We start from the raw sequence: 25,995 nt of genomic DNA, 5'->3' as shown, positions 1-25,995 counted from the left end.
ATCCTTTTCACTGTTTTAAAAGTATTATAAAACTTTGCGAAAAACAAGCTCGTGCGTGCCCAAAACGTACAAAGAATGCAGTTATCCAAAGGAATAATGATTTGGACTTGGCCTACCTGGAAGCACAGAAGTTAGTATTTGTAGGTCCCGCTACCATAACAGCAATCGACACTGCACCATTGTAACACGATGTATAATGTATATCTTTTTATATATATATATATAATATGTAATGCAGCACCAACTTGCGATTTCGCCCCTCTGCCAAATCACCAGATACACGCAGATTCTCACTCTCTTTTTCTCTCCCCTTCTACCTTTCCTTCCTTTCTCTCTTTCACTCCCCTGTCTCTCTCTCTCTCTCTCTCTCTCTCTCTCTCTCTCTCTCGTGCTCTTCTCTTTTTTGCCTAGCGAAAAAGCCTTTTTGCGTGCGCCTTTTTGTAACAAAAGTACAGCCTACATGCGTATCATTTATCTGCCTTAGATATTTAAAAGTTTGAAAAATAAATAAATCACAAACAATTATTTTAAAGTTATTCCATATTTTATGGTTTGAGCAAAAACATAATACGGATGGCAGGCTGTCATTTCGTACAATTTGAAGAAAAAAAAATGTGGATTCGTATCGCATCAGGCCATTTGCAGGCGGAAACGTGTAACACAATGGGAGGAATAAGTAGATTTACTAAACTAGTCTCTAATAGGCCGCTGGAATGATCGGCATAGCAAAAGCAACGGCTTGTAAGTATTGGCCACATTGAAGAATAACTTTTTGATAGCATTCAACTTGAATAAATCGAATCTCTCAACATCTCGAAAGAGTGAGTAATCACGAAATGAGAGAGGAGACACATATAGGTCGATATTTATAATCGGATGATCTTATTTTAAAATCGTCTTAAGTAATGTCGTTTTAAGTAATAAAAAATAAGATGCTAATACGGTTCTGTGATTGACTTATAACATCTTAAGACGGTCTTAAATATAAGAACCAATTATGAACCGGCCTTAGAGATCAGTCTTTCAATTGGAGATAGAAAGAAGAGAAAATTCACGGATAAAATGTCAATAAAAAAAAATGGATAGAAAGGGGGGAAAGAGAGAGAGAGAGAGAGAGAGAGAGAGAGAGAGAGAGAGAATTTTACGCAAAAGGAAGAAAGACAGAACAAAAAACAAGGAGAACGAATGAGAGAAAGAGAGCTAAGAGTTACGACACAGAAATCTCCAACTTGATCTGTAGATATACCAAAGATACCTGTGAGCCCAATGAAAAAAAAATGTATAGAACGTAACAAGATACGCGGTGGTTGCAATCTTCAGTTTCTCCTCCAACAAGATCTTGCGGAAGTTTCGCGTTTTAAAGAGAAGACATATCCTCCTCAAATACTCTGTCACTTACGAGTAGAGCTTCGTCTCGCTCCAGAGAGGTGCGGAGAGCGAGATGGCGCAACGGGACCGGACGCGAAGAGTGCAACCACCGGGCAACGTAATATAATCAGGGTAAGAGTCCACCAACCCGGCAAGCAAAAAGATATATATATCCACAAGGCACATTTATTAAACATGATCGTTTTCGTCGATATAAAAATCGTCGATACAGAGAGTGTATAATAAGGAGATAAAAAAAAAAAGAAAGAGATTATATCGCGTGTGTATGTATGAGAGTGTGCGTATGCATGGATAAACGTATATACCGCGTGCGTGTCCTATGCTTCTTGGGAGAAGAGGATGGGATGGAGGGAGAAAAAAGAAAGAGCTCTTAAGGAGGAAAATGTCGGCGGAGATGAAGACATGGAGATGATGAGCTTTCTTTAAGCTCGTGTATCGTCTCGCTAGGACATCTTCACGCTCTCGGCGTACACTGTTGGTCATTGAAATACAATAGAAAAAAATGTATCATATTGAAATTTACAGAATGGACAGATCATATGGTAGAGTATGAAAATATGCTATACTTCTAATAAAAATACCAAGCTGTAATTTGAAACTCAAACATGTATCATAAATAATCTGTCATATAAATATATATCATTTCTCACATTTTTCTTGATATTGCAATTTTAATGACCAGCAGTACATTTGTGCTAGAACATTCCGAGATGCACCCCTATGGAAACGACGCAAAAGGCGACCGGTTGGCGCACTATGTCCTTATCGCACTCCTCGTCATCCACCGTATAATGATCCCCGTCATAATATAAGAATGCCAGATGTAACATGCGCAATATAATTTGAAGCTAATTCTAATTGGTAGTAAATTTCTGATATCCTTAGTCATCCAATTGGTCATCCATGAAAATGTATACCTAGTATTCTTATATCATTTCACGTGATACATTCGCGTGATAAACGGTGATCAACGTCTGTCCATTTCACGTCGTCTCGCCATGTTTCATTATGTCTATGATATCAATTAATGCTACAACCGAATCAGGAGATATAGTCTCGATGGTTTAAAGATGTCAGAGAGATACATGTCCCCCAGGTTCCTTAATCCCAGGACGTTGATTCGGATCGGCAGATAATCGCGTTGCGTTTTTATTGTCAAAGACTTTTATATTTTCTGATGACTAATAACGTTTTTCATTTCTTAGCAAAATCATAGTTAACGTGCATATCGCCATTGTCTCACCAAGCATCCCGAGATTAAACAAACGATCATTTACCGTGTAAATGTACCCGATATTCGTTCCTTCTTTCTTTTTCCTTTTTTTTCAAACGGCTCTCAATTATCTTCAAACAAATTATCTTCTCGAACAGTTATGTTATAAATAATAAAAATCGGATAGAGAATATGTAATAATAAGTACTTTGCAGTTATTATGACAGGATGGATAGAGAGTTACTACGACAGCTGACAAGGGAGCATAATCAAGTGTTCTTCTCCAATTTCAATAAGCTACAATTAAAGTTATAGGGTGACACAGTATATATGTTAAAGTGAGATAATACAGGAAAAAAATGTATACATGTATTTTTCTCTCTCATAGAATTTTGATGAAAGCATCCGTGACCAAATTCTAATATAGGACCTTTAGTTTAAACGATATTCACTGAAAAAGAAAAAACCTATTTTTTAAAAGCAGGATTCCCTTAACAGAAAAACGATTATAAAAAAAGTACGTCTCTTATTTTTTCTATATTTTAATAATTTAATATATTCGAAACTTATTAAAATAAAAAAAGGAACACGTGATTGCATTTCCATGTGAGATTATATTAAGACATTCACTATTGGTTCTGTACGGTAATGCTGTTGTTAGGGCTACAACAGATAAAATTCCGTAACAATATCCGTAAGACGTAAATTATTAGTCAATGGGCCAATTGACTAATAAAGGATATTACTTTAGATCTACATAATCTAACGAAAATAGAAATAATAAACTTATCCATAAGAAGACGAATTTTAACTGGTGGAAATTTCTACGAAATGTTACATGCGGATAATTTATATATATATATATATATATATATATATATCTATATATGTAATATCTATATATATAATATGTTGGACATCAGATTACGTAGATCTAAAACAATATCCTGATTAGCTCATTGGTTTAAGTCTTACGGTTATTGTTACAGAATTTTGTCTACGGTAGTCCTTATATAGCATAAAAGAAAGTTACGCTGCATAAGATAATTATAATAGGATCACGCGTTGAAAAAAGGAAGATTAACGGAAAACTTATTGCAAGGTGAAATAGGAGCATGAGAGATCTCTTTTTTTTATCGAATGAAACACAATGCCCGGAAAGACAATTGACCTATTGGCTATAATATATGTACGAGGGATTAAAAAGAAAAAAAAGAGAAAGAAAAAAGATCGGGTCTGTTATACGATCGTTCGCGGAACATAGGCGACCGGAGGAAAGTTACGTATCCTTCCATGAAATCACACGACATGCAAACCAAAGTCGTTTCACATACCCGTTGAACCGCGAAGCACTAATCATGACAGTCTCGTGTCTAACTATAAATGTTTTCCAGTATTCTAACAAAACACACACACACGCGCGCGCGCGCGCGCGTGTGTGTGTGTGTATATGTATATTTAAAAAAAACTGTGGCAAGAGGAAGAAATGAAATTACCATAAACAACACTTCGCGATCCGCGCGTCAGAATCAAGATCGGCTTCGTGAGAGAGAGGACCGGCTCTCTTGTCCTCGCGGTTCATTGCAAACAGTGGAAGCCCGTTTAATTGGCATGGCAGTGTATGAGATATTTGGCTGCCTTTACAAGAATAAGATCGGCGAGCCGCATCCTTTCGATAAAGCCGATGCTCGATTCCCTGGTACACTAATCTATCTATCCAATCTATGTGTTCGTCTCAGTGTATGATTTCACCAACTACACTATCACAAAAGATATTAGGCCGTAAGCCAGCTTTGAAAGAGTAAATACGCCGACACCACAGTTAAATCACAAGCCGCGAGAGCGTATATAGAGACGGTAGCGTTTTTAATTCCGCTTTTTCTCTTCGTTTCCCCACGTTATCGAATACTCTCCAAAACCAAAAGTCTAATTATTAATGCACATATTCGGTATAAGATATTATCCGTCACACACGATAGAATTAGTGTTGGATCACATCCGTGTAAGGTGGGCATGATTATTAACGATACTGTACTAAATGCAGTGAACGCTATGCGATACAAAAGTGTGTATGTACGATTTTCCCCGAGTAACAAAGCAAAACGAATTTTGTATGTGCTTTGTTATAGAAATTTGTGATTCACATATATTAACATTCTAGTTTAAATCAAAGCTTGTATGTTACAATCCTTGAGAAAGATTGACAGAAAAGAGAGAAAGATAGATCAGCGATAAAGCCAATTAAGAATGAACAAATTTGTTCACAAATAATTAATGACGAAATTTTATTTACACATAGATTGTAACATACATGCGTGTAATAGATGCCACGTATAAAAGAATCTACTATATGTTCTTATTAGAACTTTAGAATATATAACATTGGATGGAATGTCCATTTTACACTTAGCTTAATAAAATATTTCTAGCAAAATATATAAACCATTTATATATATATATATATATATATATATATATATATATATAAACGAATATTTCTGATAATACCGACTTGTAGACTTCTTTCGAAACAGAAATTTTTCATCGGACATTTTTTCACAGGTATTAATAAAACATCACATTAAAAAATACATGATCATCCAAAATTGCTTGAATATCATCATCATTGTAATACAAAATAAAAATGTGTCACTAGAAAGAAATCATATATTACATTAACAAAATTTTACAATGATTATTTCCATAAAAATAAAAACCGATTTTAACATGTTTGTGATACAAAGATAAGAAAATACCTGCAGCAAAAAATGCATGAAGAATATTAATGTCCCGAATAATTTCTAGCATTCGGTAAAATCCAGAATTAATCTGCATATACACTATGATAATTCTGAAACGCTCCATAAATATATATATGTATGCATAGTACATATATAGGGTGTCCAGTAAGTTTTGACAAAATGCTCATGTATAGATAGAGCGGACTAAACTGTCGAAAAGTCCTGTACCAATTGCAATGTGTTTGCAATTTTCGTAATTTTTTTTTAATTATCCAATGAGCAAAATGTTTAAAATTAACAAAAAAATTTTAAAAATTTTACCTTTGAGTTCTTTAAAAAAACATCTTTAAGATATTTTATAAAGAACTCTGAAAGAAATCTTAAAGTTGTTTTATTGCGTCAATTTCATCCTCTTATTCAACTATCTTTAGAAATTAATATCACGTTCATTTTTGCGAAAATTGCAAAATGATAGAGGACTTTTCGACTCAGTTTAGTCCGCTTATCTGCATATAAGCGTTTTATCAAAACTTACCAGATTCTGTGTGTGTGTGTGTGTGTGTGTGTGTGTGTGTGTGTGTGTGTGTGTGTGTGTGTGTGCGTGTGCGCGCGCGCGCGCGCGCGCATATGTGCGTGTGTGTGTTTGTAAGGATATATAAAAGGGAGCGCGTACGCGTGAATCATAGAATTCCGAGAGCTAGATAAAGTATTTCGTGTTCACATTGCATTAAATAAGGCACTTCGTTACGCTCACGTGGAAGAGCGTTTTCTGTTTTCTGCGCGATCTTCCACAGGTACTTCATAAACACGCGATTACAAAAGAACATATACGCACGCTAAATGGAATTTTATATACCACTATCAGTACAATTAACATGCTTACCAAGATTAAACTTGCTGCTTAAATGCATTATGATAAAAAAAATAAACCGTCTTGTGAGTTAAGTACCGTCGTGTAAGTAACGCCCGAATTTGTACCAAGCATACCTAAACGTTAGGTACATTTTATCAATTGGGCAAACGTTGTAAATGACGTTCTGCCAGACTTGGAATATGAAACGGAATGTCGTAGCTATCGCGAATAATTACAACGCTTACTCGCTAAGAATGTACATAAATCCGTTAAAAGTAAGTCGTATTGTCGGTAACACGGCGATTCCCGCATAGCATACGTATTTCCACGCGAATAACAAATTCTTACTTTAGTGAAGAAATCGAGGAAAATGTTTTCGTTTTTATCGCGTGAAACTCAAGGAAGAGTCTATAAAACGAAGCTAGAGATTGATGCAGCAACGCATCAGATCTGGGGATAAAACTGAGCTGGGTAAGGCAAGCCCGGAGCCGCGGTCGGAGCTGGCGCGTGAAACGCCGCTGCCGGTGTATGCCAAGTACGTTTTGCAGCAACGGTACCCGCTGTCGCGTCAGCGGGGAAAGCAGCGTCCCACGTTCGCTTCAGACCCATTATCGCGGCCGGATTCAAGGTTGGCGCGGTGGGCATGATAGGCGTTAACAGCCCATGCGGCGCTGGTGCCCGCAGAATAGGAATACGGGAATGATGGGGAACGTTAAAGAGCAAAAATGGCGTAGCCGCCGCAGCCGCCGCGGCCGCCGCCGCTGCTGCCTGACTTGTCGGTGGTGCATGAAGAGCCGCAGCGGCCGCGACAGCAGCTGCTGCGGCCGCCGGGGGTGCTACCGCATAGGGGAGTTGAGCTGTCTGAACTACTGAATTCGGGCCCGGTAAAGCTAAGGATTTGCTCGTGGCGGCGGCGGCAGCGGCGGCAGCGGCGACTGCCGAAGTGGGTGAATGGGTAGTCGAGGTAGGAGACGGATTCGATGCCAGAGCCATCAACCATAGATCTTGATTCCTGATAGCTTGCGCCTGGGCGGCCTGCGCTTGTGCCACCTGAGCCTGCGCCTGAACGGCCTGAGCGGCTTGAGCCTGTACCAGAGCGTGAATGTCCCACAAGGGTGATGGAGGCGGCGGCGGCTGCGCGGCCGGTACCGGTACCGGCACCGGTGTTGGCGCAGGCGGATGTGTCAAGGTCGCGGGGGACTGTGTGGTCAACGTACCGGGTGATAGTAGTGCCTTGGTCGACGGCGGTGTTACCGCACCTGTCAATACCAGATTCATGTCGTCGCCGCTGCACTGAAACACTTCGATGTATCGCTGCTTCTTGCCATAGATCATGTACCGATGATGTCGCTGTGTCGCGCACGCGTATGCCGATGCCTCGCTGTCCATTTGAATAAATGCCTCGCCAGACGGTTGACCCTAGTGATTTCACAATTAAAAATTAGAAAAAAAAGACGAAATTGTGATTGAAACTATTGTCTGTAATTGACAATTATTGTTAATATTATAACATAAACTATTCTTAATACACAAATTTTATACACTATCATCCAGTATCAATTTACATTTTTTATTTATTTTGAAAAAAAAAAAATAATTATCTACGTAGAAATAAAATGGTACACGAAACGATATACCATCTAGTTTTATAACACATTTATTTTTAACAGAATTGATCCTAGAATTGACTATCAACATCTAAAAATTAAATAATTAATTAATTGGTATAACATTTCTTGCGCTTCCTGTATATTTAACCGATGGATTTACCTGAGCATTGTATACCATATGAACACCCTGATAGACGATATTTTTAGAATGTTCTCCCATAAATTCCAAAATGTGTTCGACGAGTGCTTCGTACGGCAAACCACGAAGTCTCACACAATCTTTGCGCGTACCAGACGTTATGATATGTTGAGGAAGTAAGGGTGGAAGTTGCGCGATAGGCGGTGGTGGTAGTATTACTTGTTTCGGATCTGTCGCCCTATTTAGGACCTATATATAATAACATCAAAATTTGAATAAAAACGTATGTTTCTTCATTGTCATAAGCTTCACGCTCAAATTTACCTGTTGCACTTCCGCGGTTGTACTTCGAAAAAGTTCTATGTAACGGCTGCCAATACAGTCTCTGTGCTTGCTCAAGGCTTTCACCGCATCCTCTTCCTTCGCAAATAATACGAAGGCGTCACCTGTGGCTCTACCGTCTGGCTTCTTTACAAATAGCACGCCATCCTCACCATCCAATACTTGGCATGGTTTTTGTCCAGATTGAAAAAATTCCAGCTAAGAGAACATTACTGACAGTGTATACAATGGATAAAACGATGGACGATATGTAATCGAAAAGCTGTCTGGTTATCGTATACACAAGTAGGATTTTAGATCATTAAATGATTATGTACCACTTGTTTAGCAACACAATCGTAGGGCAAGCCCCTCATTCTAACGATGACTTGAGCCCCGCGTGACAGAAAAGCGTGTGCCTCCCCGCTTGTACCACCAGCAACGCCAATAAAATCCTCTCCGGAGGCCTTGTAAACCTCTATGTATCGTGCACCCATGTGATGTTTATGCCTCTTCAGCGCCATATCTCTGTGTTCTTTATTAATAAACCGTACCAATGCCTCGCCGTTACGCCTTCCCATAGGACTTAAACAAAGAGCTACACCACCCCTAAAAAAGTTATTACATCATTGTTAGCGCATATCATCAAACAGTGACCGGCTCTTCTATTTGTAATTAAAGAATTCAGATATAATGATTATTAACTCTTCATCGGCAGTGTGGAATTTTGCACATTCTTCAAGTCTTGCAGCAATTTGTGTTTTTAAGCTGCAGATTTTTATACTATTTTGGACTATATAAAAATCAGAAAAAATTGTTGCATACTTGTAAAAGTTTAAACAAATTTTTACTATCATCAGATTGCATTTTACTTATTTTTTACAGATTTATAATAAATTTATTAACATTCACAATCAAAAAATTGACTCTGCCTTTAAAGTTCAACTTAGCCAATGGAAAGTTAAGGACACTCTACAAGAAATATAATGTTCAGAATTAAATTCATATAGCGTACAAGATCCACAATTCCAAATATAATGCTTCGTCACTATTCAACAACTAATAAGCGAGCAGAAAAGTTTCCTCGGAGATATACACACATATATATATATTGAAGAAAAATATATATATATATTATATATCTTGCACTTATGTGTTATGTCATAGAGGAGAAACTAGAATGACAGATCCTGTGCATCTAAGTGCATTATAGAAATATACGGCTATTTCAGTTACCTGCTTCACACAGATCCACGTGGCTTGTGCATAAATATCAAAAGATAGTTAGAGGACAAATTAACTTATTTTACTCAAAACTCCTGTTAGTCCTATAATTGGTCTTACTTTATGTATCTCAAAGAGATCACTTACTTTGCGACATTTAGCCCACGAAAAAACTTGGCAATGTCTTGATCTGAAGATTGCCAAGGGAGACCGCGCGCTCTCACTACGCAATCATTGTCCACCTCCTCATCCTTGGAGCTGAAGAGAAGTTTCTGTCTCATTATTCGAACAAATAAACATACAAACTGTATGTAGAACTTATAAACTTACCATATACCAGGTTCTAGAATAATGTTAATTACTTCTGGATTTTTGAAGATGTGACCTGAAAATCAACAAGTATAATTACACATTAGTCATATTACAATAATTTAATATATATTGCAGTGAACACAAATAGTAATACTACTAGTAGTATATAAATAGTAATACTATTATATATCAATGTTATAATTTCCTACTCAACAATGTGTGTTTAGAGAGTATTAATTAAAAATGAAATATTCATTAACTAGGCACGCTAAATTAATGTGGCAGATGAGTGAAATATCTCTTTCACCCACGTGCCTGAATGTAAACTCGAGAACTGGAAGAGAAAAGGAAAAAAGTAGAACAAACGCGACAAACCAGACGTAAGAAGTGCACACACGCGCGCACAGAAGTCCCATGATTAACCTTGGAAATCGATAAAGCATTCCTCGTCGATCGATTTAAAATCGAGTCGCCCATTCGCGAAGAGGCGATCTTTCGGGCAGTACTTCGATGAACAGTACGAATATTCGTCGAATCGTCAAAATTAGGAACGTACTTGTGTACAGCGAGGCACATTTACTATGGAAATGCATGTAGGATATGTACAATACGTCACGTGTAAACATCACGAAGTCGACAAGGCGTCCATACTGCATACCATATTTGTAAGTGTGTGTATATCATTGATTAAACTACCGGCTACAGCTACACTTATACTCAACAACAGCACTCACAGCTGTTCACATCGTAAGCACGCGTGCTCGCCTCTATTAGAGGGTCTCTAGCTTATACCTGCACTTTCTGTGCACTCTCTTTTCCTTTCTTTTCATCCTTCTCTTCTCGTTCTACGCTACGCCGCGTTTTCCACAAAATTGTCGAGTGTGATACACAAAAAATATGGAAAGAAAATATGACTAACACAACACGCCTCATCGACGTGGAATGTTATGAAATCTCCAGATTATACACGTTCTCGAGGATTCGTGTATTTCTCGTAACACTTCCTGGATAATCTGCAATAACTTCCCTGATAAAAAAAATTCTCATACTTATTATTAGTGATCAACCCAAATTGTGAGGGACGACTCCATATTTTAACAACTCTTTACAACGCGTTCCAAATTTTTTAATGCAATATGTGTATAATAATATATGTATATATGATATTGTTTATGTGTTTCGTTAACAATTATTTTTAAAAATGTTTATCTATTAAAACATAACGTTCCCCCCTAATTATAATTATTTCATTATGCAATTATGAAATTACAAATACCAAACACTTTTCTCAATCAGTGCAAGCTCAGTTCTTGTCAGACTCATAATGAATAAATCTTCGATTCAGCGCATTGCTGTAATGCCTAAATAAAGCTCTTGATCACAAGAAGACAGTGTTCCATTTTTCTTAATGCTTCAAAATATTACGCTCTGTATCTCACACCGTAAAGTCGTAATCGTATACTAGCGATTATGATTAGCGATTAGCGATTACTTTTCGACCAATCACAGCAAATCAATCGATTGCTTTGCTTTAACTGGTTAAAAAGTAATCGTCAATCACAATTGTTAATATAATTACACAGTTTATTGTTAATAATTTGTGGGTCACAACTCTGACGAAAATAAGAAAGCTTTATAAAGCGTTGACAACCGTTCAATGATGATTTTTCGAGAGTTTATAGGCTTTTGAACTTTATAAAAACGCTTACACAACACCAATGGGTTTTAAACACTTTTAGAACGCTTACAAAATATAGTATATGTCGTTTCATGAAAGTTCTGTAATGCTCACCTACACAATACAAAGCTCCAATTAAGTTCCCAGGGAGTTCATATTATTGAACTTCCGGGGAGCTTACAAAATTCGACTAAATAAGCTCTCAGCCCAGTTGATACCAATTGAAAGTAACATAACGTCACCATGTGTTATATTACATTTATACTGTAAAGTACGAAATGATAATATTTAGATTATGTTACTTTCAGTTTGTGTCGACTGAAAGAGAGTTCATTTTGATGAGTTCTCGAGGAATTTAAAAAGAGTTCTCTGCGAACCAAAATAAAGCTCCCAGGAATTCTCAAAAGCGAAGGGGAGTTCTTTTTGAAGCTTAAATAAAGTTACATAAATTTTACTTCCAGGAAGCTTCCAGGAAGCCATGTTATATTGGCAGTAAACGTTGATGCAGCTTCGTGCAAAGAGTTTACTGTCGAACTTGGAGATGCCCAAAAAGCGCTTTTCTCAACTCCGTTTTCTAAAAACGCTAAAACATTGCAATTTTGGATTTCGACTTTATGAACACTTCTACTCTCAACGAACTTCTCCAAACGTTCGGTTCATTTAAGCGTTCAAAAAAATATTCATGAAACTTCTTATTTTCGTCAGGAAATTTCGCGTATAAAGTATAGAGCGGGACAAGTTGAGCAAATGCAAATATCTAAATTACTAAAATGTATATATGAATATGTCTATATGCATGCTTAAGGACAAAGACACAGACATACTGCGCTCAATGCAACAATCTGTGTCCGGTTTGTCAACTGTCAAACACATATTTTCGTTTGTGCATCAAGAATAAAATTATTAGGTGATTAGTATTCTTTTTGATCCAAGTGATAATTGAAGCGATTAATAAAAACCAGTGTTTTTTAAATAGTTATTAGAGTATTTTAATGTTCAAGTTGCTATTTTATGTATAATTTTTTAGTTATAAAAGATTATTTCAGTCAATACCGATAATATGAAGCTTGTTAGACCAAATATCTCACGATTAACCTTATAAATTGTCAAACTTAAATGAAATCTATGTTTGTCAATATTTTTTATTCTATGTTAACGATGAAACATATATTTTATGTTTAATTATTACAAACAATAAAATTTTTAATTTTCTAATTTTATAAATTAAAACATTTAAAAAAAATATATGTATTATAAATTATTACAGTTAAAACGAAACTAATAAAAATTTAATTAATATACACATAATATCATTCATGTTTTTAATAATATAACCTTATTAAACTTCGTAGCTTCGGCTCAACTTATCGTTTCGAAAATGTTCAATTTGCCCTATGGATGGAGTATATTATACTGTTACTGAGATCCGATAATCTGGATTCAGTGCAGGCGCAATCATGGTGGAAGGAATAACATGGAGTGTGCAGTTTGCAAGCATCTCTCTCTGAATCTCTGTCATCTCTGTCTATGAATGTCGATAAGAGACTAAGGCTGCCGACTGTGAAACGTTAAACATGGAGCGATATTCATATAGCATTTTCGACCTGACCGAGTTTGCACTAACCTGGGTTGAAGTAATGATGTTTCGTGCTCTCCTATTGGTAGAGCATGTAACGTCAACCAATAGCAAAGCATTTTCTAACCCAAGTTAGTACAAACCCGGTCGGGCCGAAAACGCTAATAGTTTTTATTTTAAAACCGTCTTAAATAATGTTTTAAAATGCTAATACAGTTCTCGGATTAACATCTTAAGACTGTACTTAAGACAGTTTTAAATGTAAGAATCGACTGCTTTGCAAATCTTTCATAGAAAGAAAACACACTTTATGTTTCTCTTTCTACAGAAAAAGAAACATAAAGTATGTTAAACAAAGAAAGATTCAATTTTACGACATGAAACAAGCCGGTATTCATAGTCGATTCTTGCATTTAAGACTTAAGTAGTCTTAAGATATCATAAGTCAATCCGAGAACTATTAGCATCTTAAAACATTATTTGCGACGGAGATTCAGAGAGAGATGCTGATGGAGTAGGTAAACTATTTTTAGTGGTATTTTAAATATTAAATGTATTAAACACATATGTATATGTATTAAATAAAAATTATAAAACTTATAAAAAATATATATTGAGAAATGTACAAAGATCAAAGAATATAAAAAAATAAAAAATTATAAAACAAGAAAAAAATAAAAAAAAATAAAATTAAAAAACCAAATAAAAAAGAAAAAGAGTTAGAAACTTTCTACCGTCCACGTCGTTGGCTCTGGATAATGCTAAAGGAAAGTTCCGAAGCTATACATTTATATTCATTTATGTTGTCAATATTGTTCTTAGAGCTCGAAATTTTATAAATCTATGCTCAGAATTAAAATCAGCGATACCAAAAACACCAAATAACCCAAAATACACTATTTTTGAGAAAATAAATATTTTTTATATTTTCATATGTTCCTTGCCGGAAAAGCCATTTTTTTGTGGTTCTGTACAAATTTCGAAATTTTGTGCCATGTTACTTATATAGAAAAATTTTTGCGAGAAAAGAATCACTTTTAATGACAAAATGCTGACAGTCTAAAGATTAAAATATATGCCTCGATAAAATTTTTGCGAGAAAAGAATCACTTTTAATGAAAAAATGCTGACAGTCTAAAGGTTAAAATATACGCATTAACATGCGTCTGTGAGATAGAGTTTAAAGAATGTCAAAAAATTTCAAATTTGAAATCTTTACCATTTCTTAATCCGATAAAAGCTGTGCAATCTATACTTGCGAAATAGTAGTCCAGACTGGAGAAAGAGTATAATTTACACGAAGAAACAACGTGGAGTTCTTAGAATTGGATTTGGACCATCTAATTGAAACATTATTGTTACACGAAAATGTATGTGTATATGTGGCATGCGTGAGTGAGATATTGATATAGTAGTATATAGTGATGTGTCAATGACATGTAAAGCCTGTTCTGCATTAGTTGCAACAGCCAATATGAAGCGTTAATTTCAAAAAACAAGCTTTAGCTTGGCTGTCGATCAACAAACTTACGATCAGCTTGCAACTAATGTAAAACCAGCTTAAATCTATACATGTAAGACTCGTCTATATATGTATAAATCATAAACGGTCGTACGATCTCAAATTGTAGGAAATTGACCAATCCCAATCGAATATTCTCCTTGTGTTTGACTATAATTGGTTAGTTTCTTACGATTTTCTTACGATTCCACGACATTTATGTAGAGCTTTAAATCCTATTTACTATGCGTGACTTCTCTTGTCTTTAGAATCTTGCCTTAAGTTTTACGCCTTAAAATCTCATAATAGAACATCACTTAAGAAAGATCAAAATTATATATGAGGCATTATGACGAGGAAAAAAAATGATCAAGACTGTCTCAGTCCGGCGACAATGCGTAATGTCTTCTAAACTTGCGCTTATGCATTTCCTTTTCGTAATCTTATATCCGCTAGTTAGTCTCCGATTTCTCATACCTGCACGAAGTGATCATTTGATTCGTGGCCTCGGCGAAATGTGCACCGTCGACAAGTAAAAATCCGTCTTTGCGAAATGCATGTGGAATCGATCGCCGTTTCCTCGTTTACCTCGATAATGGCTTCGTATTTTCTGAAATTTTCGGAAGTGTCGGACGAGAATAGCGAAAGATTACGGCGAGAAAGACTAATATTCTTTTTGTACTAGTAGAAATTAACTTTAATCTCTCAGTTTAACTTTTTTATCTTTTTTTATCTTTTATCCAAGAATTAGAAAAAGATAAAGATAAATTAAACGGAGATTTAAAGTTAATTTACATTGGTAGTAGAAAAATGGACATGAATGTCGCTTGCCAAAACTTTCTAAGATATTCTTCTAAAATGAAATTTATCTAAGTACGTATTCAAAAAAAATTTCTAAGTGAATATTTTTCTTTTTGTAAATTCCCCAGAACTAAGAATCACATTTTGCAGCTATTATTTTAAATTGTCAACAATCCTTAAGGCTAGATTGAAATTGAGATTAGATTGGTATTTAACCAATTAGAAGAAAGAAGTTTAATCTCAAGTTTAGTGAAATTTGCTTTTTGATTGGTTAAATTCCAATCCAATCTTAATCTTAATCTCTAATCTGATACCTTTATAGAAATTTAATGTTAGTGCTGAACAATTAATCATTTATTTTGAGTATTAAAAGTATATTAAGTATTTTTTATATATTTTATATATTTTACTGAAAATAAGTGATTAATTGGCCAGTATTAGTATTAAATTTCTACAGGGGGAAATCACGATGATTATTTAACAAAATTGAAGCAAGTTTTGAATTTATTATAAATAAATTTATTATAACAAAAACTGAAAATTCGATTATGTAGAAGCTATTGAATTCAAAGTAGCTCCAATTATTTTACTTACTATTAAACGCCAATAGGGCAGATTGAAAGATCGAGCACAGTGTCAGAAGCGCAACTTGTCTTTTTCTTTTTTCTCACGTACGTATCATCGCGATAGTACGCATTAACGTATGTGTTAGCAACGTAGCTTTTTGCAAGTTGAGTGTCACTGTGATAAGAGCCATCACGCTGCTTAGAACATTGCGTGGCTTGATCTGCACTCAGTCTTGCGACTGAGAAAGAGAGTATGTATGGTATGTCTCTAGAAGAATGAATGATCAATCAAAAACGATGAAATCCCGAAATTCGAAACGATGGAACTCTATTCCATGTGCTGAGAGTGTGAAATATCGAGAAAATGCGCGATACCGTCCGCGAAATCGCAGAACACATCTCCAAAGTACCACTCTTGAAAGGAGAATAACTCTTCGATGAGAGTGACTTAATCAGCGTCGCAATCGTGACCTCCAAGGCCATCACGTGCACGTCGGGCATAAACACACTGCATATTATTTGGAGAAATGAGCGTACAGAAACGTTACACCATGCGTATATGTACACACGCACGTAGGAGAACTCGTGCACAGTTCTTATCTCTCACGAGAGAGAGAGAGAGAGAGAGAGAGAGAGAAAATGAAAAGAAAAGATAATTCGAAACTGCCGAGTCCAAACATTATAAGGACCAAGTATGAGGATCCTTTCCCCCTCATTCGTTTCAGAACATTGATAAGATTCTAATGCCCATTTTTATCAATAGATTAACTTTAATCTTAGTTTCAACTTATCTTCATCTTGTTCTGGTTCTAAGAATTAGAACAAGATAAAAAATAAATTAAATCGAGATTAAAGTTAATGCTACATTGACGAGCAATCTTCAGAATTACACGTATCGAATTATATCGACTGAAGTTATCATCTTTCTTTTTTCTAAAAAATTTCGAAACGCAGATATAATTTTTTTGTACATTTTTACACGCGACGTCGGTAGACATACTCTTGATATTTATTCGCTTACCGTCCTTGATCATCCTCTGTATCACGTTGACCATATCCTGTATTTCTTTGACGTGAAAATCATTGTCAGTATCTGATGGCATTCCGAAATCTGATTATTAACTGTTAAGGAGAAATCTGTTCGATAAAATCGACTCTGGTATCGTAACTGATAGGTAAAACGACTCGTCCGCGCTTTCGACAAGTCTCGTAAGAAAAACGAAGCCTAAAGATTGACTTTAAATCAGAACTGGTGCGATCTTTGCGCAGTACGTTGACTCAAATTTACCAATAATCCTACGAAACTTTTACTTTTAGGCGTATCTCACGCGTCTTTTTTTTTTTTGGTCGTCGACCTACATGAGCATTATTTTGATAATTGCAAAATTTACGGTGAAAAAAAGAAAGTATTGGCCTGTTTTTTTTTCAATTGAACTTTTTGCAATGTTATCTTTCCTATTGTGCTCTCTACGTTGGAGAGTAAAGGAGGAAAGAGATGAACATTACAAGAAGTTCAGTTGAAAAAAATAGAATAATATCGAATAGTTTTTGAACGAGCTCACGAACACCTTTAAAGAACACATTAAAGAGCGTAACGAAGACACAATCTGGAAAGATAAGAGCTTTAAAACTATTTGAGAATATAAGAAACAATATTTAATTACATTAAATATAAATATAATTCGTATCTTTTATACGGTTTCCATTTTCATGCAAACTCCTCGATTATAAATGACATTGGTGCCACTTTGCATATGACCTTAGCGATTATACAGACCTTACATAACGATAATGAAAGAGAAAAAGTACATAATAATAATATAAATACACACACACACACACACACACACACATATATATAATAGAGATTTACGTATTCGACTAGGATGCATTTTCTCACGAATACAACTCGAATTACAGACTCTGAGCATGTCAGGCTTGAATGAATAGAAGAACAACAGGATTGGTAAACAATATGGTTTGATAAACGATGGAGCACAAACGAACATTAGAAACTACAAATAAACGAACACTTTCATAATGACTAGGTGCACTCAGAGAAAAAATGATTGCAGTTACTAAAATTTACTTATAATTTATAGTTAAATATTTTAGTTATTATATGAAATATTATAGTTAATTACATTTTCGGTGCCAACTATACATATTTTTTTGTATAAATATGATTATTAACATTACAATAGTAACAGTTATAAAAATGAAACATAAGTAACTATAATTATTTTACTGTGCAATTATATAATCACAAATATCAAAAATATCTTTTCTCTCAGTGCGATATCCATACATACGGATCACGCAGAGGTTAATATAAAGATACAGTCGAGTATCTAAACTTGAAAACTAAAATCGTCGAGGAAAGAAACATAATATGTATAAATATATATATATATATATATATATATATATATATACACACACACATTATGTATATATATATATATACATGTGTGTGTGTGTATACACATATACACACGTGACGTTCATTCGTTACTGGCCAGTTAGCCATATCTTCATCGGAGGACTGACCTTTAAACCGCGTACCGATAAGACGACATCGCCTCGTGAAGGCTTTCTCAAGTCATCTGGTCGTTACTGATCGTAAAGTGCGACGTTCCTTTTTCCTCGCACACAATCTTTTCCTCGACCGCGATATGAACGATCCCAAAATGTGTCTTGTCATCGAGATGAGTAACAAAAGAAGAAACATAGGAATTAAGGTCACATTCTGACAATTTTAGCAAAGAGGATATTTCGCGTATGCAGATTTCTGAATGAATCGTTGATTCTTCCATTTCGAAGATGTTAATTCTGCTACGCACTTTTGCCTAGAAATGACGATAAGATATTGGATTAGCCTTCTAACTCCATATTGAAAAATAAGATCAAGTGAGACGTAATAGCTCTCAAAAATTGTGTAATCTTTTATATTTCTGACTCTTTTAAAAATAAGACTCTCATCTCATATTATTATCTCAGATTATGACGTTAAAATCGAGAAAATATACAACAAATATTCTTGCAAAATGTATTAACTCTTGTTTTGTTTCATTAATTCATAAATAACCAAATATATTGAAAATGAATAACCAAAAACAATTAAATAAGCAATGTTTACAATTATGACAAAATTAATAATATAGAGGAAAATAAAATTTTTTCTCAAAACAAAAAGATAGTATTTCGGTATTTCATTCATCTATTCTATTGATTGTAAATATTGTAAATATTTATCGAAAAATATTTCTATTCAAAGAATGTTTACTGTGTTTACTGACTTTGAACGTCTTCTGATGTCACAATCTGAGATAATAGTGGTGAGTGAATAGGGGCCTTAACTATGAACACAAGAAAAATATCAATGCACATTACATGTCCACTTAATGATACAATTCCTTATTAGCGTCACTCGGAAACATGCTAAGTGACACTTTCGAAATTCTAACTGAGAGATAGAAGTAGTAGGAACATCAACAATTTTGTTAAATGAAACATCAATTATAACATCAGTTTGACAGAGAGAGACAACAAAATCAATGTACCTGATAATCAAGCTAATAATTAAATAATATTACAAATTCATAATTCTCAAGGAGATATTTTTAGAAGAATTTTAAATTAATGTTTAAATAATATTTATATTGATGTTTACATTGATATAACATTGACGAAAGAGACTCCAAGACAAAATTCCCTGAATGTAGAAACGTTGTATCTGCGATGTAGCTGCACATACGTGCATGCGTTCGAAGTGCGTGTGTGAACGGAATGTAGAAAACCAAAGTCCGGCTAATCTCGAACGCGGCTCGCATTGAACAGGTGAACGGTGAATCGATCGATATTCATACGTGCATATTCGTACACATATGTCTCAGACGGCGCAGGTGGTCTTGTTTTATTAGTGCCAGGTAGATATGGCGCGACATGCTGGATATAAAAGGAGAATTTATATATATAGCTGATGTGAATCCGAATCGAAATTGGATTTGAGACGAACACTTTGATTTGTTTCGCGAATCTGTTAATTCTGACTTCTTAATGTAGGAAATATCAACTTCGAGATTCGAATTTCCATTAAAGTTATCATATAACAAAGAATTCGTATATAAAGTAGTTAAATAAATGAGTAAATTAACAATGATAACATTTACTGTCTACTAATATCGCTCATTTGCTACATGACTTAAAAAATAAAGTTTTCCAGAATTTAATTGTTTTGAATCGTTAAATTTTGTAATATTAATTTTTTGAAATGTAACTTTAGTGTAATAATTGATTGTAGAGGAATAAAAAGTATATATTTTTTTTTATATTTCCGTTCTTTTCTTGCAAGCAACTAAAAAATGACAAATGTTGAATTACGTCCTTGTCATAATAAATGAGTGATATATTCTCAACAGGTATAAAAAAATTTAATAAAAATTTCACACGAGACATTTCAATCTTGCGTAATATTCTTCAGCCACGCAATATTAAAGTTATCTTAAAAGCGAGATGAATGGAGAAGAAAATCGCATTACTCTATTAGATTGCAAGTTTTGAAATAAATTTCAAATCCACTAATAAAATGCGAGGGAACAACACCTTATCACACTCGTTACTTTTAAAAATAAATAAAAATGATGGATTAATTTAATTACATTTTACGTAGATATTTATAGGATTAAGAAAGTTCATCGTAATAAATTTAAAGTGCAGTCAATAAATAATGGAATCTTATTTTTCAAACGATTCCGACTGCAATTAACGTCCAGATGTCTCAACCGTCCTCCACATCAGTCCAAATACAGAACAAAAACGTACCTGTCCTCTACTTTAATTCCGAGCAGTTTATGCGTATAGGTTGAGCCCAAGAAGAGTCTCGTAACTGTGAAAGACGATGCTGCGATCAATTTTTTTCTCTACCTTCGCTTGATTTTTTTCTAATTTTTTAGTCTAATTTATGACAATTCAAACAATTCGTTGGAGATCGAACGAAGCCAGCCAGAGAATTCGTCACAATCACGCTCGAGATTCACGCGAATGGCAGCGACTACGACGCGACACATGCGCTCGTACTGGGTACGTGAGCGGATCGTAGAGGCTACTCGTTACCGCTTGCAGTACTTGCTACTGTCGCTACTGACGCATACTGACGTCTGCTGACGTCGGTTCGTCGGTTGAGGTTGAGGTTGAGATACGACCGGTGTCGTGAGTCGTCCGGTCGTCGTCGGGGAGCGCCAAACGCATCAAGTGTCTCGGGTTGACTAACGATATATTGACTTCCATCGCGCCGTCTGACGGCCACGCGTCGAGTAGGTCCTCAACGTGGAGACCCGCAAGCGACATAAACACGTGGGTGAATTTCTTCGTCGGGACGTGACCATGTCGGTGTTGCGCGGCTCAAGTTCGAAGTTCGAACACGAAACTGCATTACTGCAATACCATTCCGCGGCAAGCACCGTTACCGATACACCATCGGTGAGGACGTGTGTGCACCGGCATTAGCATACAATACCGTGCGAGATTCCTTAACTAGTGTAGCACACTTAAAAATAGTCCTTAAAATCCTTCCCAGGATTTTATTCGGCCATTTTATAGCCCGAAATGAAAACATAGGCCGCATTTAACGGACTCAACAGTTGAGTGAGCGCTTATTGTTATTGTTATATTCTTTTAGCTCATCCAATCAGAATTTTAGATCTAGAAGAATACACAAATAACAACGAGCGCTCACTCAACTGTTGAGTCCGCACTGAACACAGCTATTAATTTAATCGAGAATTAAAGAACCCTTAAAGAAATCCAATATTGGCCAATTTGAGATTAGCCATATTTTTTTAGATTAGTCATATTAATATTAAAAGATAGTAATTAATTACTTATTTTGAATATTAAAAACACTAGCATTCGACATTCAAAATAAGTAGTTAATTATTATCCAGTATTACATTTCTATAAAAAAAATTATAGCAACTAAAACTGTCAATAAATTATATCCCAAAATTTCTACACTTGGGATCGAAGAGAAAATTTGAGTTAACTGGTCGTATGCAGTGGCACTAATGTCAAAGATAACACACCGTCACATCGAAGACGGAAAGAAAGAGAGACTAAAAATATTTTGTAAATGTTTATGTGTGTGTGCGTGTAAAAAGCATAAACATATAAGATAGTCTCAGCATTAGCCAAACCCAGCATACTATAGAAAAGTGTATAGATGCTGGGTCTATCTTATGTCTATGGTAAAAAGATACGAAATAAGAGAAAGGTACGCAAGGTCAGCTTGGCGACTGATGACAGTTTTTACGACAGTTTTAAGCGTGAAAGGATACATTGCAACATTTCTTGTACTCCGAGGGTCGACAGCTCCCCATGAGACGAATAACATTCTACAAAGTCCTTTCGAAGATCATGAAAATAGTTGTAATGTTCCGGTAGCTCGATATCCTTATTGCAAGCCTCCGGATGCAGGCATTGTCTCATAGATGCCTGACCGTCCACAACAAACCGTGGCTTAAGACCGGAAGTTACGCCAGCCATTGAGCTCCACCAAGTCTCAAACTTGAAACAAAAATAAGACATTTATGCATGCGTTACATTATTTTCTCTATCATTATTATATTAATTCTTTTTGATGATATTATCGAAAAGGATACATGTGAAAAATTAGCAACTGTATTATTGATATATCGCATTCCCGCAAGAAAAGACACAAGTTCAATTCAGATACTTTACTTCCAAAAAAATGACACCAGAGAAAAACAAAATAAAATAAGGGTAGTTTTTAAGGGTTTAACAAATATAACATATTAAATTAATATTATTTCCACAGAATTTTGAAACAAATAATTCGTAAGTATTCAAAGTTGACTTATGTTTAATACTAAAATAAAATTGTAAATAATTAATTTTAAAATGCGTAATTTTCTTTCCTCTCTTTTGAACAATTTTACTATGTTTTTTACTTGTACTCTTTTTTTCTTGTGAGCTAAGGTGCGATACTAATAAATATCTTTAAAAAAGAAAGATAATATTTGTAATTTAAAAGTACTGAAGCTTTCAAATCAATTTTTTTAGATTTTTAGTGATTTTTTATATATTTTTGATGATGCCTTGCATGAAAAGCATTTCAACCTCTGGCCCTACTTTTTCAACATTTAGAAAAAATAAATAAAGTTCTAGTTGCCCCCCCCCCCCCCCGAAGAGTTCTAGAGTTCTCTATCAATTTTAGAAAAAGTTCCGTTGATTAAAGCAGTGAAAACACCATTTAAAGAGATCGACTTCACGATTCTGAAATTTTGAACGACTATAACTTCTTTACGATTCATTTTAGCTTGATCTATATAGAATAATCGATAGAACTTTTTGAGAGGCCACTAAAACTCTCAAGAAAACATCGGATTTCCGAAAAAAATTTTTCAAAACTAAATTTCTGGAAAAAACATTTTTTTTAGATTTCCAGCATTTTGTCATGAGTTTTAATAACCTCCCAAAGAGTTCTAACGATTACTTTTAATAATCAAATAGCTGAGACTGCAAACAAGAAAGTTCTACCACCTTGAAATAGAGAAATTCGGAATCTGAAACTTCAAACTTCTAGAATCAATATATCTTTTTAGATATTAATTCTAGCACATCGATTATTAAAGATAATAGTCAGAACTCTTCGGAGAGCTAACATAACTCTTAACAGAATTACGGATTTAAAAGAAAATTTTTATTTTTTTTGAAAAATTTTTTTCGGAAATCAAGTACATTCTTGAGAGTTCCAGTAGCCCCCTGGAGAGTTCTAACGATTCTTTATCCTTAATAATCGCTGAAACCACTGTCTAAAAAGTTTTAGAAGTTTAGAAGTTTTGAAGTTTCAGTTTTCGAATTTTTCTACTTCGAGGCGCTAAAATTTTTTTGTTTGCAGTCTCAGCTATTTGATTACTAAAGATAATCGTCAGAATTCTTCGAGGGACTATCAGAACTCATGACAAAATGCTGGAAATCTTAAAAAAATTTTTTTCTAGAAATTTTTTTTTGAAAACATTTTTTTCAGAAATCCAATGTTTTCTTAAGAATTTCTAGTGCCTCCCCCTTCCTCCCCTAAAGAGTTCTATCGATTGTCCTATATGAATGAAGGTGATAAAATGAACCGTAAAGAAGTTACAGCCGTTTAAAGTTTCAGAATCGTGAAGTTGCCCCTCTCCTTCCCTCTCGATACTTTAAATGGTGTTTTCACCGCTTTAATCAACGGAATTTTTTCTAAAATTGATAGAGAACTCTAGAACTCTTCGAGGATTGATAGAAAACCAGAACTCTACTTATCTTTTTCAAATATTGAAAAAGTGGGACCAGGTTCACAAAGGTGACGTTTTAATACTAACCAAATATTGTATATATGTCTACATATACATACATAAATACATGTACGCACGCACGCACGCATGCAGATGTATGTACGTATAAGGCACTATAAGGTACCTAAACCGAATAAGGCCCACCTAATTTATTTTACTTTTTAAAAATTCTATTTATGGGAGTATTAATAATTAAACTAAGTAAGAATCAAATCTTCATTTCACATTCACTTCTAAAAATAAAATATATTATTTATAAGGGTGTCCCATTTTAATGTCCCATCTCAAATTCATCACTTTTTTATATTATGGCTTTGAGGGAGGACATAAGATGATATCTTTAGTTTGACCTTGAATAGTTGCTTGAAGGTCACATGAAGGTTACCTTCAATTTCTTAAATGGAACCTCCTATTTTTTATTGCACATTCGGGGCTCAGGTACCTTATACATATACACATACTACATTCCTAACTCTCAAGAGATTATCTATCTTTTAACTGAAGAATAAAAAAATGCATGGATATCTTTATCTCTCAATAGATAAAAGAGTAAAAGATAAATTTCTCTCCTATTAAACAAAGCATTTCTTAGGATCGTTAATGTAAATATTTTAAGAATATCCCACACAACACATTGGTATTCGAAAAAGTCCATGTTATGCCCATTTCATGTCCCGATTATGTTCTCGAAAAGAGAATGTGTGGTTAAGGTTATGTGGGTAAGGCCTTTAACGGTCTGCTGGACGGAAAGCTGGATCTTAAATGCTTAAATTGCCTTAAACGATTCGATGGGAATTTATATACTACCTACGTAGTCATTTAAATTCCGCGCCGAATTGATTTTGTGTTTTTTAAACGTAAACCTAACTGAACTGCAATAGTAATATCATTAAATTAAATTGATTAGCAATTCAATAATTTGATGCTCATGATGCTCACATTTTATTGTTAGAAAGATCTTAATAATATATGAAGTTGAAAAACATATTAAAATCTGTAAATAATGAGGTGAGGATGTTCGCACACAGTGCAAGAGATCCAGGTTCGATTTTTTTTTCCCCGGCCGGGGTTATTATATTTTTCGCAATTTCGCATTAAAATTATTTACAGATTTTTATATGTTATTTGGCATCATTAAGATCTTTCCAAGATGCTTATGATAAATATCAAATTATTAAATTGCTATAGTCAATTTAATTTGTAATATTACTGTAGTTTAGTCAGGTTGGCGTTTCATGAATGAAAAATCAATTCGGCGCGTAAATTAAATAACTACAGTGTAGATAGTATATAAATATACATCGAATCATAAGTACTTAAGATTCAACTTGATTTAAAGGCTTTTATTCCAAAAATGTGTCTCCTGAAAATTGACTTTCTCCCAATGTTAACAAATCGATCGATGTCTATTTATGGAGTATTTTTAATAGACAATATTACAAATATAATTTTTAAATAAAATATCTCAATAAGTATTTGAAATCCAAAGCCTTCTTCCACCACATCGTGTGGTCGATGTGGGACACACCTTTTCGATAGCTTGCTGTAGAGGAATTCCGTACTCCCGGAGGTTTCGTTCGGTCAAGGCTGGTGCGTGTGCCAGCGCGGCCTCGCTAATGATCCCGCTACTTCCGGCAATCGCTGGGTTGTCGCTGCCAGTCCCGGGCGTGCAATTCTCTTCCATTACCATCGGTCGCACGATGTATTGCTGCCTGCCCAGCAC

The 25,995-nt window shown here is 34.9% G+C and overlaps 1 protein-coding gene across 3 annotated transcripts in view; it reads right to left on the bottom strand.

The window, feature by feature from the left end:
* Nucleotides 1-25,995, bottom strand: part of LOC105154763 (RNA-binding protein fusilli) — a 64,090-nt gene that overhangs the window by 6,493 nt on the left and 31,602 nt on the right. For 2 of the 3 annotated variants that reach the window (XM_087413478.1, XM_087413479.1), the window contains exons 2-10: nucleotides 25,801-25,995; nucleotides 22,260-22,488; nucleotides 16,946-17,035; nucleotides 9,821-9,875; nucleotides 9,638-9,748; nucleotides 8,605-8,875; nucleotides 8,270-8,485; nucleotides 7,967-8,194; nucleotides 7,414-7,615 (exon numbers count right to left, since the gene is read on the bottom strand). In XM_087413478.1, the coding sequence (XP_087269604.1) occupies nucleotides 7,414-7,615; nucleotides 7,967-8,194; nucleotides 8,270-8,485; nucleotides 8,605-8,875; nucleotides 9,638-9,748; nucleotides 9,821-9,875; nucleotides 16,946-17,035; nucleotides 22,260-22,488; nucleotides 25,801-25,995 (1,597 nt within the window). Of the gene's footprint in view, nucleotides 1-1,538; nucleotides 7,616-7,966; nucleotides 8,195-8,269; nucleotides 8,486-8,604; nucleotides 8,876-9,637; nucleotides 9,749-9,820; nucleotides 9,876-16,945; nucleotides 17,036-22,259; nucleotides 22,489-25,800 lie in introns of those variants that run through there. The other variant, XM_011070479.2, reaches the window with a different exon arrangement.

Source organism: Acromyrmex echinatior, chromosome 14, assembly GCF_024713525.1.
Source record: "Acromyrmex echinatior isolate Ae372 chromosome 14, ASM2471352v2, whole genome shotgun sequence".
NCBI lineage: Eukaryota > Metazoa > Arthropoda > Insecta > Hymenoptera > Formicidae > Acromyrmex > Acromyrmex echinatior.
Note: the sequence above shows the minus strand (reverse complement) of the source record. Positions and strands in the feature narration are given on the sequence as shown.